This window comes from Mauremys mutica, chromosome 5, assembly GCF_020497125.1.
Source record: "Mauremys mutica isolate MM-2020 ecotype Southern chromosome 5, ASM2049712v1, whole genome shotgun sequence".
NCBI lineage: Eukaryota > Metazoa > Chordata > Testudines > Geoemydidae > Mauremys > Mauremys mutica.
Window position 1 is genome coordinate 39348720 of NC_059076.1, and position 17682 is coordinate 39366401.

General features: G+C 41.1%; 1 protein-coding gene across 1 annotated transcript in view; it reads right to left on the reverse strand.

Moving 5' to 3' along the window:
• Positions 1–7691: 7691 nt before the first annotated feature.
• Positions 7692–17682, reverse strand: part of LOC123371501 (microsomal triglyceride transfer protein) — a 38082-nt gene continuing 28091 nt past the window's right edge. The window contains exons 16-18 of the mRNA XM_045019202.1: positions 12705–12829; positions 10410–10580; positions 7692–9354 (exon numbers count right to left, since the gene is read on the reverse strand). Of these exons, the coding sequence (XP_044875137.1) occupies positions 9186–9354; positions 10410–10580; positions 12705–12829 (465 nt within the window). The 3' untranslated portion in view covers positions 7692–9185. The remainder of the gene's footprint in view (positions 9355–10409; positions 10581–12704; positions 12830–17682) is intronic.

A 17682-nucleotide genomic window follows, 5' to 3' on the forward strand; every position in this document is an offset into this window, starting at 1 on the left:
ATTCAGATCCCCATTGACATCAATGGGGCAACTTGTGGTTAAAGTTTGGCACATGTTTAAGTAACTAGCTGAACTGGGGCCTACTACAGCCTTATTGCTGTTGTTTTTACAATCTGTGCGAATCCTCCTCTCTTCTAAGATACACAGATCTTGCAATACACATGTTGTTATAAGTGTTTATGGATCCTGAAAAGCATTGTGTGTCAAGGGATTAGTGAAAGCAGATTTGAACACTACATATCAGATGCTTACAGCAAGCTACAGTTGACTTTGTAGGTAATAATGTATTCCTTGGAAAAATTGGCTAAGTGTTCTTTAATAGGGTTTTTTTGCATTGCTATAGGTGTGTTAATCCAGCATCTTTCACCAACACTAAATTCACTTAGATTTTAAAAACCATGTACAAGAGGAAAAAGGATTTGTGATCCTGCTCGTAGCTAACCATAAAGGAAAGGGTGGTGGTTGTAACACCATCTGGACCTCTTGCTAACCCCCAGATTGAGAACTTTTAACTGAAGGCTATTCTGTGCTCATGCTATTTTTACATCTATGTAACTCTATTGACTTACACTGTAATGCCTGTTTTTACATTCATGTCGGTGAGGACAGAATTTATACTGTCAACTCTTTGTGACAGGGACATTTATCATTTACTTGTCTGTATTGCACTGTGCATAGGTTTGGCATTGCAAACAGAATTATAAAAGTAATAATGTTTAGCCCCATTTCAATCAGTCATAATGAATTTCTATTTGTCACTGATTAATTTCAAATGATCAGTTCATGAGGACTCCAATGACTACTCCAAACTACATTATTAGATGGAGAAATAAGCAACATTTTTACAAAATTATCTATCAGTCCGTCTATCTATCATCTTATTAAAGTTGGTGAAAGAGTGGTGCCTTTAGGGCTGATCCATAAAAAGTTCTATTAGAAAGAAAAGTTTATTTGAAAAAAAAAATCATCTCAGTGTGAACCACCTGTGTATTTTTCAAAATTACACTTGAAGTAAATTACACAATTCTTGAGCTGCTTAAATTCATTTACTTGCAAGTAGCTTCAAAATTTTCATCTTGAAATGAAAGATGTTTCATTTTGAATTGTGAGAAGTAAAACAACAGAAGTGAAGCCATGGAGGAGTGAGGGGGGGCATACCAGGGGAGGTGATGGCAGTGTAGTTTGGGTGCTTCTGGTTAGCTGATTTACATAGAAAACATGGGGCTGGTCTTTGAAATGGCAGCTCAGTGATCTTGCTAACTGTAGAACGAGAAACAGCGATGCCAACTGTCCATTAAAAGGAGAGGGATTTAAGAATATAAAGAAGAAAAGAGATCCTGAGAGGGGTGCATGAGACTTCTGAGAAACTGATGTTTAAATTCTGCCTTCATTTACATCTGTTCAATCTCACTTAATTCACCTCCCCTCTGAAAACTAACATCTTTGGGGTTCCATGGATGCAAATAATGGCATTATTTGGTCTTTATTGGGCTAATTGGACCTACTTTTTTTTTTTTTTACTTTTAAGTCCACTACTCTTTGGTGGCCAACTTGATACAGCTAAGCCCTGATTTTTTTCCCCCAGAGGTATTGATCACTTGCAATTTCAGCTGATTTCCATGGGAGCTGTGGCCTCCCAGCATCACTGAAAATCAGACCCTACATGTCTCAAATTTCAAGTTGGCTGTCTGTAATTAGTTGGCAGTTTTGAAAACTAAGGGACACTTTTTACATTTATGTCAGCCACACAGTGAATCTATGGCAGAGCCAGGAATAGACCCCACAAGTCTTGACCCCTGACCTCAGGCTCTAACCATCACTTGCGTGCCCTCTTGTTTCAAATAAGCTTGCCCATAGCATGACATTTCCACCTGACATTTCCACCTGACAGGGAAATTCTAGGATTTCTACTCCTGGGCCAGACGCTCGACTAGGGTTCATTGGCATAGCTTACTGACATCAGTAAGAGCTATGCAATTTTATACCACTTTAAGATCTGGCCCAGTGAAATCCGATCAATGGAGCGATGCTAATTTATATCAGTGGAGAATCTGGTCACATGAGGCAGAGTCCTAAATGCAGAGCTACCCTATTGCCTCAATAGAGAACTTTCCTGGAAAAACATTTTTATTTATATAGAATAATATATAAATTTGTTTTATATATATTTATATAGGAGATACCTTGATGTGACATACACCAAAAAAGTAGATGATCACTAGATTTTTTTTAAGCAGTTCGCATAGCCTTTAAAATGTTCATTTCATGCAATGTAGAGTTTCCCTCTAGAGAAACTGTGCCTACCAAACTAATTTTTTTTTCTTATTCCACCATGTGTGCATGAAGGTACTATCAGGCCTGGCGTGAAAAGCCTTTATCAGGATGTTTGTTTTTATATGAGAAATAGCTTTTTAAAATAGACTAAAATTATAAGGAGATGATTTAAAAAAATCTATTTAATCATGGCTTGTTTTTTTTTCCTGACTAGCTGTGTTTATAGAGGTCTCTTTTGTGGACTTTCCTTAATAGGAATTAATACTTCATGCATACAATTCTGTTTAGAGGAAATAATGTATTATTTAACTTCCACATTTTGTCATTTGGAAAAATGATGATTTGTAACTATTTCAAAGACTTAATAAAAATAAATACATTCGAACATCTTCTGCTAGCCCCAAATTATTTGATAAGCATAGAAAATGTTTGCTTTGATTGTAACTAAGTATGTTTTTATTTCAAATGCAGGCGTAGGCGGTGTATTATGTTCACCTTATTTTTAGAAGATTGTCAGTTTTGTTGTTTCCGTAACTATGGAGTCAGTGTAAGTAAGCCATTACCTTCTATTACCCAGCTGTTGGGCTAAAACCCTTTAGGAATTTCCATTATGTCCAGCTGTTAGGGTAAAATATCTTCAGAAACAAGTGCACTGGAATGATACCATGTAGTATCCATTAGGACATTTATCACTTCTGGAGTAACACTGGCCTCAGAGACTTTCTTTTGCCGACAGCTCCATTTGATTTAATTTCAAGGGACACTCTCAAAGTTGTCAAAGTCGAAAACTTGACCTAGTGAGACAGTTGTTCCATCTGAAAGGACTTATTTTTAATAATGCAGCTACATAGATTTTCTCAGTCTATGCTAGTGCCAGATGAGTAATTTTTTTAAAAAAGCCCAATCATATGAGTGTCTTAGGGGGACTGACTTACTCATGGTAAACAAACTTGTGCATGTTCTCATAAAAGATAGAAAAAGTTAGCATTATTGTATTTTTGGGTACCTTGCTCTCCAACTGAGTGGTAATAATGAGGTGATCCTGTACAATTGTAAAACATTTTATAAGTGTTACTATTTTTTTTGAAAAAGGGGCATGTGTTCTGCTACATTTCCATACAAAGGGCCCAATCCTACAAGCATGTGCCCCAACTTTGGGCATGGGAAAAGTTCTTAACAGTTGTATATTATAAATTTGAGAGGGAGGCTGGTCACGTAGTTTAGGTGTTGGTCTGGGACACCTGCCACAGACATCCTGTATGGATGTACTGGAGCACTTAAGGCTCCTATCCTGCATTGAGAAGTCAGTAGTGCTCTAAGTGGGTGGTGGTGTCTGCCTGTGCTGATCACAGTATGTGTGCGTGTGTCTTTGTGTGAATACATAGCACAACAGCACTCTGTTCTCATATTTGATCTGTAGATGCTACAATATGCAAATAATAGACAAGATGGGTCAGGTAATAGCTTTTATTGGACTAACTTCTGTTGGTTAGAGACAAGTTTTTGAGCTTACACAGAGCTCTTCTTCAGGTCTGGGACCACCATGGCTACAACACTGCGTATAAATAATAAATAGTAATAATAAGACATTGAAATAAAAAAGTTATTTAAAAACAATTAAGATTGCTAATACAGCAGTGTAGTTACCTGACACATCATTTACAAAATCAAAGCACTTAAAACCAGGGAAATGAGTAGTTAAGCACAACCTAAAACTTACACTGTCCAATGTCTTATAAAAGAAAAGCATTTCTCATCACAACAGAAAAGCCTTAACTCTGCCCTCTGGATTATTGGGATTTTAATATATTATTTTTTCTTGATATTGGTATCTAAATATTTTCCTTTACGGGATACTGTAAATTATGGAACTTTATTAGTTAAGATATTTATCAATTGACAGAATAATTTCTTTGCAATTAACATTTATGATTGTTTCTTGAGAAATGCTGGAGAGATGATTTAACAGGAAAAGTGTATAATAATAATGTCAGTGGTTTATGGGAAATGTCCTGTGTGGATTTGCATTTGAGGCTGCTTAAGCTGCATCATTAATGTGTATATGTATTATTCATTTATTTGCATTTAATTGCTTGGGTTTTATAAATGACTTGATAGGTAACTTTGTATAATAATTTAGCAACCTAAACAAGTCATTATGCTGAAGTTTTGTGTTTGGGAATTTACTGGGTTTCTTTAATATAGTCTTTTTTCTTTTCTTTTTTTTTTTTTTGGTAGGACATAAAGACTGAGTGTAGAAAATTTTAAATAAATGGGATGGATAGTTCATCAGATAATTAAGTTCAAGGAGTGAGCAACACTGGCCACACTAATATTAGCTCTTACAGAGCCCTGTCTCATTCAGTCACACCTGCCAAGATATGCTGTTTCACTGGGTAGCTAAGTTAGCCATGCATACTCAGCACAGCCAAACTACATTCTGATTTCTGGGTAAAAGTGCTAAAAATTATGAGGTAGGTCTGACACTTAAGTTGCTATGTGGTGCTGCCACTAATGCCTAATACACTAGGTCCTCAACCTTTTCCATACCGAGACTCCTTTTGGACATTCTTAAACTTCATGAGGTCCTCCTCTGATCTACCTGGGCTCCTTCTCCCTCTTAGCAATATGGGAAGGGCAGGAAGGATTGTGATACCCAGACTGAGAACGCCAGTACTAGGTCATAGTCATGGGTGTAATTTTAAGGAAGTGACAAGGGGCATTTCCATCTCAACTTTGAGCTTGGGGAGGAAATGACACTATAGTACTTACAACCAATTTTCAGCCCTAGTTGGAGGGGAGAGCAGGTGGAAGAGGAGGAAGCAATCAGAGGCTGTAGCTTAGTGCAACTCAGAACTTTCACTGCACCTTACTAACTGATCAGCTGGGTAAAGAGGCATCTACAGCCTCTTGCCCTTAGGGGTCATTCTGTCCCTGCTGGTTCTGGAGAAGACACTGAGCCTTTATGATAGGGGAATTGGCACTGTAGCTGATGGGGCACTGGACTGTACACAGTATTAGGGGGAGGATCTTGGGGAGTCACAATATTCATAATTAATACCTATGGAGGTCTTAGGAAAAAGACCCAGGCTTAAAGGGGTATCTTGTGGGAGGGGAGCTGTGGGTGGGACAGAGCCTCAGATGAGACACTGGAGGCAGAAGAGTTGGGAGGAGGGCACAGACTCAGAGAGAGCCTTGAGAAGGGAAGCTGAGCAGGGAGACAGCTTGGGGGTGTCTTGGGTATGTGGGTAGCAGCTGGTTTGGGAGTGGGGGTTTGGTGGGGGAGAGAAGGAATGTTTGGTGAGAAGGAGGTGTCCAGAGCCTTATTGGTAGGGAGTTGCAGGAAAGGAAGAGGAAATGTGTATGACTGGGGGCCTCTGAGGGGTCTCATGGTACAGCAAGGATCTGTCTCTCCCCAGCTTTGCTGGCAAAATTACTCTACTGGCCACATAGTGCATTTTCATCTCTGGACCGCTAACCACTTTACAAAGGTGAGTACATCTTAATATCCCAATTACACAACTAGTTGAAGCAATTTATATAAAGCTGTGGTTTTCAACCTGTGATCTGCAGACCCCTGGGGTCCACAGACTATGTCTAAGATTTCTGAAGGGGTCTGCACCTATATTTGAAAATTTGTAGGGATCTGCAAATGAAAAAGGTTGAAAACAACTGGTATAAAAGGTACTGTGATCTAGTGGCTTAGGGATGGGGCTGCTACTCCAGAGATAAGGTCTCTGTTTCCAGCAGTGCCACAAACTTACAGTGTAAAATAGTTGGACAACTTTAAACTTTCCAGACTCCATCTTCTTGACCTTCAGAGTAACCAGGTCAATTTTCAGACCAAACCAATTTTCCAAGCCAAAGATGTAATGGAACTAAAACAGGGCTATATAATGGAAGCTGCTCACATCCCTTATTATAAATACCTGTGGGTTGGTGGGTTTTTTTGGTTTTTTGGTTTTTTTTCTAATTTGACTTAACTTTTAAAAAGTTGTAAGTAATCATCAGATATTCAGTATGTAGCACAGGAGTGTGATTTGCATCCGTTCAAATTGAATTCAGAAAAGAACATTCCCACCAATTCAAACTGAATTCAGAAAAGAACATTCCTATCAATTGTAATTGATTTTCTAGTATTTTTCAAGATTTCTCCTGCTGATGTTGAAGATTGTTCCCATTCACAAATTAATTTATCTATTTGAATCCTGCATGAAGTTATATCTCTGTGTTTCCAGTGTGACATTATTGCTATAACAACTGTGACATCACAACGGAAGCTTTATAATGTCTTTGCCGGTAAGGAATGAAGACAGGCTTTCAGCATTTTGCATGGCTAGAGAGGTATGATTCCCCACCTTCAGAATAGAGTGTAGTGGATCTTGTAGGCCGCATAATGGATTCTGTGGCTGTGTAAGAGGCCCAAATGGCTTCTGTGTGGGGTAAAACAAGATTTTAGCTTGATTATCAATTAGGTGCAGAGTTGAGTTCCATGCGTAGAGTGTACATTCTTTATCTGCCCTTCCTTCTCCAATCCTGCTCCTCCTTTGCATCACAGAACCTTACAAGTTCCACTTCAGGGAAAGACTACTTGGCTATGGACAAAAGGGCAGCATTTATCCCTGTGATGGGATGCACCTGGCCTTTGTGGACCCCTGCTGGAGGCCCTATGGTCCTACTACACCCCACCCCAGGAAAGGAGCAGCAAAGGTGGGTCCTCCAGGCCTGTCTAGAGAGGCCTCATGGAAGCAACCAATCAGCACCCACAGGCTGAGATAAAAGGAGCTGCAGGACCATCAGATCCTGGTTGGGGTCAGAGGGGTGGGGAACAGTGCTCCTCTCTGGCCAAAAGAGCTTGAAAAATAATCAGAGTTTGGTTCTGGCTGTGTTTGCTTAGGCTGGGAGAGAGGATCTAGGAACTTTAATCCTGAGGTGAGGGGTGAGAGTGCCAGGAAAGTAACAATAAGGAATTTAGGTGAGTAGTACATGGCTGCTATTTATAGGGTCCCAGGGTTGGAATCAGGAGTAGTGGACAGGCCTGGGTTCCACCATTGGGGCAAAGTGGTATAAACCCCAAGAAGAGAACAAGGCTCATTTGGAAGCCTGAGCAAAGGGCTGAATTTGAAGGCCCAAGAGCTGGGGCTGAAGACCCTCACGAGGGTTGATAGACAGTTTTGTTGGACTCTTTGCTACCCGGAAGGGGTGCATTTTGTTGTGACACCTGGCTGGAGGACTGAGCCACTGAAGACCCACCAAGCAAGGTTGACAATCTGCAAGGGGTGCCAGGAGCAGGAAGGGGCCTGCAGTACCGTGTGCAGCAGCAGAAGGAACTCAAGAGGTGAGCGTCCCCCAATTACCACCCCTTAGAGAATAAAACTACCCAAAACACACAAATAACAACCAATAAAAACCAAGCGTGAAAGAAGGATTTTTGTTTATTTTATTTTGCCCCATTTTATTTTTAGGCTCTGGCAAAAAATGTGCTGTAGCATCAACGGTGTATTTGGGAAATACAGTAATCAGCCCATAAATTCCTGTTTATAGTTCTAAAACAAACAGATTAGCTGTTTGTGTTGAACAGACTGGCAGTTTTGTGCTTTATATCAGGATAAGGATTTTGGGGGTGGGGGGGGGTGCATATGTGGGACAATCCAAATGCTTTTTCTGCCTGATTTCATTTTCTGAAATGCAACTTATCCTAGGTTATTTGAGCCCAGCACTTACACTAGACACTCTGTCCTATGGAATGATAAATAATGTGGATCACTTGGGAAAGTAGTGTGTTCTGTGATGGGAAATAGTTGTTTGTTTATTACATTGTAATAACTGCAAAATGAATAACAAATACAGTATTTTTTTTCAGCCAAGGTTGGTCCTGTAAAACCCTTACTCTCACAAATAATCCTTACTGCCCTGAGTAGTACTGTTGATTTCAGTAGAACTACTTGTGTGAGTAATGATAACTTAGGCTCCTCTTTTAGTCTAAATAAGTAATCTCCCATAGAGGAGAATACTAGAATTTTCTCTCTCCTGACTGGACCTGCTAGATGGTGCATTCACAACTAATTTTCAAGACTTTAAAACTAATCATATTTCATACTGTTGCTACAGTGAGTGCTCATCTCTAGAAATGTGCCTGCTTTGATGCTTCGTCGTTACATGAAGTTTCAGAGTGTGATCTTCCAACACGATCAGCATTGGCTTAACTTTGCTTCCATTGAAGTCAATAGGCATTCTTCAATTTATGTCAGTGGGAGAAGAGCTAGGCCAACGCGGAACACTCTTGAAAATTTCATCCTAAATTTTTAATCAAACATGTCTAACCATAGCACTCCATAAAAAAAAAAAAAAAGATAGATGATACTTAGGCTAAAAAAAAATTGTAAAAATACACCCTGCTTTTGATTAAACAGACAGCAGTGAGCAACCAAGAATTAATGGTCCTCCTTAGAATGATGCTGCTGTGTATTTAAATGAGAACTGGTTAGTTTTTTAACAAATGGCTGTCTCTAAATGTATTTATAAATAATCATTCTTTTTACAGCATAATTGTTCTAACTGAAAATCAGAAGCATGGGCTTCTATATTCCCACTTTGAGAAAAATATGAATGTCTTTCTGCTAATGGAAAAAAAATGGAAATCATACCTCCCAAGGGGGAGTGAATGAATTGCCTCCAAACTGTTTTGTTTTTGTTTTTTTCTTAGCTTTTTACAAAAGTCTTAAATATATGTAAATATGTAAACACTATGCACATAATAAGAGTTTGATCCTGGGCCTGTTGCAAGTCAATGACAAACTTCCCATTGATTTCAACAGTGCAGGATCAGGCGCTGAGCTAGTACAGTACATAGACGCCTAAGTCACTCAGGGGGCCATGGGTTCAGTAAAATGAAAGAACAGGTGCCCATTTCAAAACCAGCTGTCGGAGGAGTCAGACTGAGTGCTGAAAACCTTCCTGCACATGTTGGAGTTCTCTTGATGGAGAGGGTATTCAGAACCTGCCAGCAGTTTGACTTTTCCTTTCCGAGAGGTGTACCGTTTGCCAGATGGCAGGCTTTCGTATTTAGTCACATATTGCCTGCAAAGACACAACATTGTTATCTAGTATGGCAAAACTGATATAAAATCTGCATCCCTACATGTGAATCTAGGTAAGGGCATACCACATCCTTGCCTGATTGATTGGTTTCAGTAGGACTAGTGGTTTGTATATATAATCAGCATACATATCAGTACAACTAATACCATGTTTTCAGAGAGATGGGATTCCTGGGAGAGCTTTAGGAAATTCCCCTATTGGGCCAATCATTGTAAACATTGTCCTCTGGCCAAGCAGCACTGAATGGAAGCCTTTCTCACAGGGACAGAGAATGCTGTCACCAGACCATTCTCAATTCTTAGCAGATATGGACCAAGACAGAAAAGCAAACCTAGGCATCTTACATGGCAATGCAGTGCTACCACTTGCCCCTTGGAAAACATCTTTTACTTTATTGTATAGTTATTTTAAATTTCAAGGTGGAAAACTGACTGTAGTCAAAAAAATATTTCCAAACCTATTGAAGTTCTGTATCTACTGTAGAGCATGATAATTGATCTGAGCACTAAATATTCTGGCTAATTTCACAAGCATCAGGAAGCAGTAGGTCGTAAAGGTAACCTTGCAGGCTCAAGTGCTTTACAGCTAAGCACTTGCACCGTCATTGGCCTAATGAACAGAGGATAGACATTGCCGGTGGTGCTGCTTTGTTTGACACTCAGGTTTTTTCACCATCTATAATGATGACATGTTGAGGTAATTTAGTGAGGTTATTTCACTTGGTTTTTACTTCTAAAAGCTGGGTAGAAAATGTAACAAAAATGAGAAATCAAAGCAAGTGCAGTGGTGGTTGTCAAAGTCTCTACTAAACATTTATCCATATTTCTGGTATGTTGTAGGTCAAGGATGAATGGCATTAGCAGAGACATTTGTGTGTGGGAGTGATCTTGCACAGCACTTCCTTGTACTATGCTTAAATCTAGTCTCTGTTTTTAATCCCTCATGTTTGTGAACATCAAACATATGGAGGGAAAAAAGATCTGGAGTTCCCAAATGGTTAATTGGAAATCTCAGATAGTGTTTTTATTTCTTACCTGAATGGAGATTCAGTTTTGTCCATCTGAATGCAAACTAAAAATGGATATTCTGAAAACTGCACTGTGGAGATGAAGTTTAGTGTTGCCTCTGTTTCAAAACTGGTTTCCATACCAGCCTTCACAAAGAAGGAATCCACAAAGATGTTACCAACTACCACCATGGCTCCCCTACAAGTAAATTCAGATATTAGAATGTATTATTAACAGGGCTCAGAAACAAACAGGAGGTTAAACTGCAAACAGTCCTAACACTTGAACAGTATAATATTGACTGTTCTCTTGGAGTTTGTTCTTATGTAAGTGTAGCTAGAGAACTGGGGATTGACACCACTGGGGATTGTGCCACGTGTGCGTGCACACACACACATGCAGACGCAGAGAGGAGAAAAGAACCATTAATGTTGGGTGGAACATGCATCCTTTATGACTGGAGCTTGCTGCAAAAGCATGGTGCGTAGGCTGTTGTGATGTCCAGGGCTGATTCCTCAAAGGGCCTCCTTTAGTTATCTACATGAGGTAAAGAGAGGTAAAATACTACCCTGTTGATCTGGTAGTATTTTATACTCATTTTGTACTGGTGCACATGACCACACCAGGTGTCTCTGGAAGGGCCAGCTCCAGCTTTTTTGCTGCCCCAAGTGGCGAAGGAAAAAAAAATCCTATTGAGTTGCCGCCGAAGACTGAAGCGGAGGGACTGAAGGACTCACTGCCGAATTGCTGCCGGAGACCCGAACATGCCGCCCCAATAATGCACGGAGTGCCGCCCCTTTCTGTTGGCTGCCCTAGGCACCTGCTTCCTTCGCTGGTGCCTGGAGCTGGCCCTGGTCTCTGGCAAATTTATACCCAAAATCTTTGCTCACTGGCATTTTTGACAAAGCTGTCCGGGGCTTGCAGAACTTACAAAACGTCATTGTCGAGGAGTGAAACTCAGACTTGGTGGAAATGGGACCAGTGGAGATGCACCCACTTACACTAGGATGTCTCTGTTTCAGGGTTATCTTTGAAAGCAGTGGCATCCGTTTTGTAATTGCTTTATTGGTCACCAGTCAAGAACCATACTATATGGATGGGTAAACTTCACTCACTATCTAGGAGAGGGATCCTTGCCATTCAATGCTGGTAAAAGCCAGTAAGGAGAGCCTAAATCTATTATTAATGACAGTCATCGTTAATGTAAAACACACTACCCTAAAGCAAGTTGTGTTTAGATCTTGTTCAAGAAATCATAAGTGAACATTAACAACCTTGCCCATTTTCCCTCTTCTCTCAAACACCAACCCTTCTGGACTTCATCATGCTTTTCTCCCACATCCAAAATGCCCATGGAAGTCAACACAACTTGAGGGTGCTCAGCATCCTACAGGAGATGCTCGGCACCTTGCACGGGCAGACATCTTTTCCGCTCCCTTTGGAGACTAGTATCTCATAACTCCAGTTTCCATTCAGAGGGCTAAAGATGTAATTCTCTCAAGGGAGGCCATATCCTTACTTCTGGTCAGGATTGAGTGAGTAAACTTCTGCTGTACTGCTTCAAGCTACAGTTCCAGTAATATCAAATCCATTCTCAAATTCTAAAGAGGCAGCATAATCTATCAGGTTAGACATGAGTTTGGAAGCAAGGAACTCCTGTATTTTAATCCTTATTCTGACACTGATTTGCTGTATATTGGGTAAATTGATCTCTCTGCCTCTCTTTCCCCACTTTAAAGTGATGATAATTATTTCACAGGTGAGGATTAACTAATTAATTAGGGAGGTAACATTTTCAAAAGAGATTTAGGCACCTAAGGGCCTAACTCCCACTGACTTTCAATGAGACTTAAGTACCTGTCATTTTTGAAAATGGGATCTAGGTTCCTAAATCACGTAGGCACTTTGGAAAAATTTACCCAGCATATTTATAGCACTTTGAACACCTGGGGTCAAGTTCAGTTCTCACATCCACTGAGATAATTTCACAGAGACCGATGGAGCTGTCTCAATCTAAAAGAGGGCAGAATGTAGCCTTTGAAGCAATAACGTTCATTCAGATTTTCTATAACAGGTTAAAGGTGATTCATTTTTATATCTTTTCTTTCACTGGCATTTCCATACAGACAACATACTTATTGCCACATTATTTTCCCCCTGAAATGTGACTCTAATTTTAAAAGGCATTTAATAAAACTCTCCCTTAATTTTAATGAAAATGCAAGGTTGTTTCTGTTTTGAAAGCCTCAAAATAGAACAGCTCATTTTACATTTTTCATATTTCAGAGTATAAGGTTACTGCGTGTACTGTAAGTATCTCACCGGTTCTTAACACTGGTTTTGGATTCTCTGTACCAAAGACTGAACTCCATTCCACCTGAAATGTCAATAGCCAGACCACCCTGGAACTCTGCACTGGCCTTCAGCCCAGACTGTAACTGAATGACCTGAAAGCATACAAGAACAGAGATCACACTCCATTTTGCTAAATACAGATCAAAACGGTGTTCATTTTCTTTTTTCTTTGAGGGCTGTTCAAGTGGGGAGAAAGCACATGGCGTTCCCCTCTATCCTCTTCCATCCTTGTGGAGAGGATGAACAGAACTTCACTGGGGAGCATACATAGCCTCTGCTCTTGCCCAGCACCCTTATGAAAAGGAGGGGGTGAGATTGGGACCACGAGCGTGTCCTTCCTCCCACCTCACCCACCATACACCATTACTGGTCTGGTGCAGAACAGGGAGCATCCTGCCCCCTTCTCACAAAGTGTGACAGAGCTACCACACAGGTCTGCACCTCCCAGGAAAACCACGGTGGCATTCTGGCTTACTCTTAGTTTGTCTTGAAGGAGCCTGCTAGCAGGGAGCACCCAGTATAGTGTGTTGCCCCATAATGGCAATAAAATACCCACTGTTGCCAGCAGGACCATCTAGAATGATACAGAACTATAGTGGACGGATCTGATCTGATCAATCAGGTGGCTACCACAAATAGAGAGATTTTGCTATCAGTGCACTTTTTGCCAGCACTGGGCATGCTTCTGGCTGCTTGAAACCTTTACAGCTGGACTGGAAATGCATTGCCTGGAGTCAGGTTCGGAAGTGATAATAGCTCAGCCTCACAGCAGCTTGTTACATTTGAATTTTGACAGTCCGCCAAGTTTTTAAAGTTCACACGACTTGGTAATCTGATTTGCCTTATATAACTGCCCCACTCACCTTAAAACTAGATCATCTCATTCATTTTTTAAAAAGTAAATTTCATTTTGAAAAAGGGTGATTTAGGCCATAACTCCCCACCACCTAACTTTGCAGTGTCAATGGCTGGCACCAATCAGTAAATCAAACTTTTTGCTAAGGTCCATGGAACAGCATTGGTGGAGAGAGAGGTACAGCATAATGTACTGAGCACAGACCAGGGAGACAGGAACTCCCCAGTTCTAATCCTGGCTCCGACACTGAGTCCCTTTATGGCCTTGGTCAAGTCCCTTAGGGCCTGATCCAGAGCCCACTGAAATCAATAAAAAGACTCCAGTTGACTTCAGTGGGCTTTGGATAAGGGTTTTAATCTCTCTGCCTCAGTTCACCTTCTGTGCAGTTAAGATGATTAGAGCTATGCAGAGGATAATTTTATGAAGTATTTTTAAATTTGCTTCATTTTTAATTGGAATGAAACACAAACATTTCAAAATTCTCCAATAAGGTAAATTCGGGGGGAAGGGAGGAGTGTTGGATCAATCAAAATGTTTTGTTTTATACTTTTTAAAAAAAATACATTAAAATATTTCACAACAGAAAAAACAAATCCCAAAGGTTTATTCTGAAAGGTTTATTTATGGGACATTTTGATATTTTCACGTTTTTGTTTTCTCCAAAACAAAATCTGGGTGAAATCAACAGGGATTTTGCAAAGCATTCTGATTTTGAGGGACCTGCATTTTCCAGCAAAAAATGGATTTGTTGGTCTGACTAACACTAAAAATGATGATTTTCTACCTGATTTAGAATTAGTGAATTAAAGCAGCGCTCTGAACCTCACTTGGGAGAAGATAGTGGTTGCCCAGTACATTTTTAACTTTTAAAAACTGTGTGAATGTATGGGCCCTCGGAGCACCTCTCCCCGGCTACTGAAGTCTGACAGGCAGCCTAGGCCTCCCTTGTGGCAGCAGCAGCAGGAGGCCAGCCAGGCATCTGAGGGTACGTCTACACTGCAATAACACACCTGTGGCTGGCCCACATCTAGCTCGGGCTGTGGAGCTATAAAATTGTAGCCCGAATGTCTACACTGCAATTTTATAGCCCCGCAGCCCAAGCCCCATGAGCTAACTCGGGCTAGCCACGGGTGTGTTATTGCAGTGTAGACATACTCTGAGAAGCCACTGGGTATAAAGACCACTGGCTCCTCCATTCCTTCTGGGGCTTGAAGAAGCAGGATCAAGCTGCACCCTCCTCCAAAAACACCAGCAGTAATGGTGGGGGCAGGAGCCTCTGTCCCCTTTGCGCCTGAAGGAAATAGCAGGTGTGGGGCGTAGGCAGTGGGCACTCTGCCCGGAGAACAGTCACAGGAGAAACGAGAATGGGAGCAGCCACTTTCAATACCATGGGAGCTGGCTTTTCTTTCCCCTCCATTCAGGCAGCGGGCCTGTCAGCCCTCACTGTTGAGGGAAGAGGGGCCTGTGGCTGGCCATCTTTCACCCCTGTTGTCCTAGGGAGATGAATTCCCCCACGCTGAGCAGGGCTAGCCGTGTGAGAGGGGCTGGCCGGTGGAGGATGTACACACAAGCTGCTGGTGTCTACGCTCAGTGAAATCTGCCGCTCTCTTTCTTCTTTTCCCCTGTGACCATCTTTGGGATGGGGATACTTGTCCTCCCTCCTCCCGACCTGGGTCCCTCCCTCTGCCAGTTTCTCTGCTCCTGTGTTGTTCCCTGTACTACTGCAGGTGTCTGCAGCATGCAGGAGTGCTTGATGCTTCTGCCCCCCTTGCACGCCTAGGCTGGACAAAGGAGTCTCTCTATGTCCTTCCCTTGCTAGCTGCTCAGCAGCTCTGCTGTCTCCTGCGGAACACGCTGCCATGAGAAAGACCTAGGTTCCCTCCCCAACTCAATCAGCAGGGGCTGGTGCTTAAAGAGGTTGGTTGGGAGGGAGGGTCTTAAAACCTTCCACTCACAGTGTATGGAGCCTGGAGAAATGTGGTGACTGTATCTGGTTACTTCACCTTTTAAGGTCTGAATCATTCTGTGTGGCAGAGTTCAATAGGCTTGTCACTTGGCAGTCAGTTGCTATTGGAGTGGGCTGGAGATTTAACCTAAGAATGCAGTGGGCGTGGATGTAGCTTATAAACAAGGATGCCCCTCACTAGCCTGATCACATGTTGTTGTCCTGTATTCTTGTTATCTAGTTAAAGTCATTGGGTGAAATCCTGGCCCAACTGACATGAAAGGGAATTTTGCCATTGATTTTAATGGTCCCAGGATTTCACCCATGGTAGCTAATTAAAAATGTCTGGCTCATTTGGATCTAGAGACATTCCATGCCTCTCTTTTAAAAATTAGAACCGGACTGGGCTATAACTGAATGTATGTGAGTGTGTAATAGCATGCATTCTGAAAGTCATTTGTGCACAAACAGGGCAGCAGATTTTTTGAGATGCATGTCAAATTGCATTTAAGTATTTGAGTGAGGGATCAGTTTGTAAAGGCTGAATTATTAAATTTAACAGTTACTGTGGATGTGATTATTTAGGACTTCAAAAGCTGCAATAGTTAAGTTAAATTTGCCATTAAAACTCAAAGAAAATCTCATGAACACCCGTGTCTGTTTAATGTTTTTATGAGATTTGACAACAAGGTTGACCTGATCATCCATTACTTACTCCAGGGCTGAATTCTATCCTCAGTTAAACATGTGCAAATCCCAGTAAAGCCAATGGGAGTTGGCCTTTTAGATGCACTCCTTTCCTTTGCCTTTCTATTTAAAGCTTAACAGCGTCCTTTGTAACAGAAGACATGATATGAAAAACTGGGATCAATGTCTTGGTACTGATTCAAAATGCTGAAGTAGACCACATTTCAACAAAAACCCCACTACTGTACTACTGGAATGGGATGCAAATGGCAGGGCTGAAAAAGGCACTTATTTGGGGGTGGGGGCATCTGGTTTTCAAATGGCTGCTTTGACCTACTCATAAAATATTTGGTTTCCCTGCTCTTCTGGCAGGTGCGATACCGAGAAGAAATATTGTTCCTACACCCAGGAGCGTTAATGCAGGTGTCTTTGGGGCTCAAAAATAATTCTGAGAGAGCGGTTTCTTTTATGAAGAGGACTATGATTTCACTCTTAACCCTTGAACGGAGTCGGGAAAGGTGGTAATAGATGCATAGTGCACCTGAGGATTTTTGTTTGTAGATTTTTGGAATATCCTCTCACACAAAAACACTGCATCATGGGTAGTGGGCAGGAGCAGGAGTTTAAAGGGACATCATCAACTTAGAATTCACATCTGTCTGAGAATGCTGTCTACTATAGTAATGACTACTACCGCTGAAAGGAACTAGTGAAAGAAAACTCTTTTTCCTGGTATTTTTATGTTGTATATTTGACACTCTTTTCACCTGTTTAGTCAGTTAGCAGTGGAGCAACTACTACCTGAAGTGATCCATATACAGATGAACAAAAGAGTAGAAAACCCTTTATAACAGTTCTAAAGGACTTTTTAAAAAAAAATCAGACTATACAGTTTTGAGACCCTATAAAATAGAATATTCTGAAATTAGTTTTCAAAAGTTCAATTGGCCAGTTTTCAATTCCTCCTTTCAGCTTTCAAGTCATTCTCCTATAAATAGGATAGCAACTGTGCTATCTACATCCTTTACTGTTACACATTTGTTCCTGTCTGTGCTTGAAACCATATTGCCCCACGCCATGACTGACTGTGGATCAGGCTAGCAGGTAGCTGACCACTGGGCACTATAGAGAAGGATGAACAATGTTATAAACTCTTTTATAAAGCCATACCATTGGCCAGTATGGTTTACAGGGGCTGTGTGCCACTCTCCATGCTGGCCAAGGAAACAGAGTTAGTACCTTGGTAGCAAAAACCATGGGTAAGAAGCTATGTGAATCATGGCTATGGGTGAAATGGCGCAGCACAAGTGCAGGGAGTGACACTTTTCCTCTCTCAGATCTAGATTCTTAAATGCCAGTCTTACCATTCAATTAAGGCTCCATCTACACTTTTTACACAGTTTCCTGATACAGTTCTAGTTCTAAGCACAGTTTAAAGGCACTTCAGGTGAAAATAT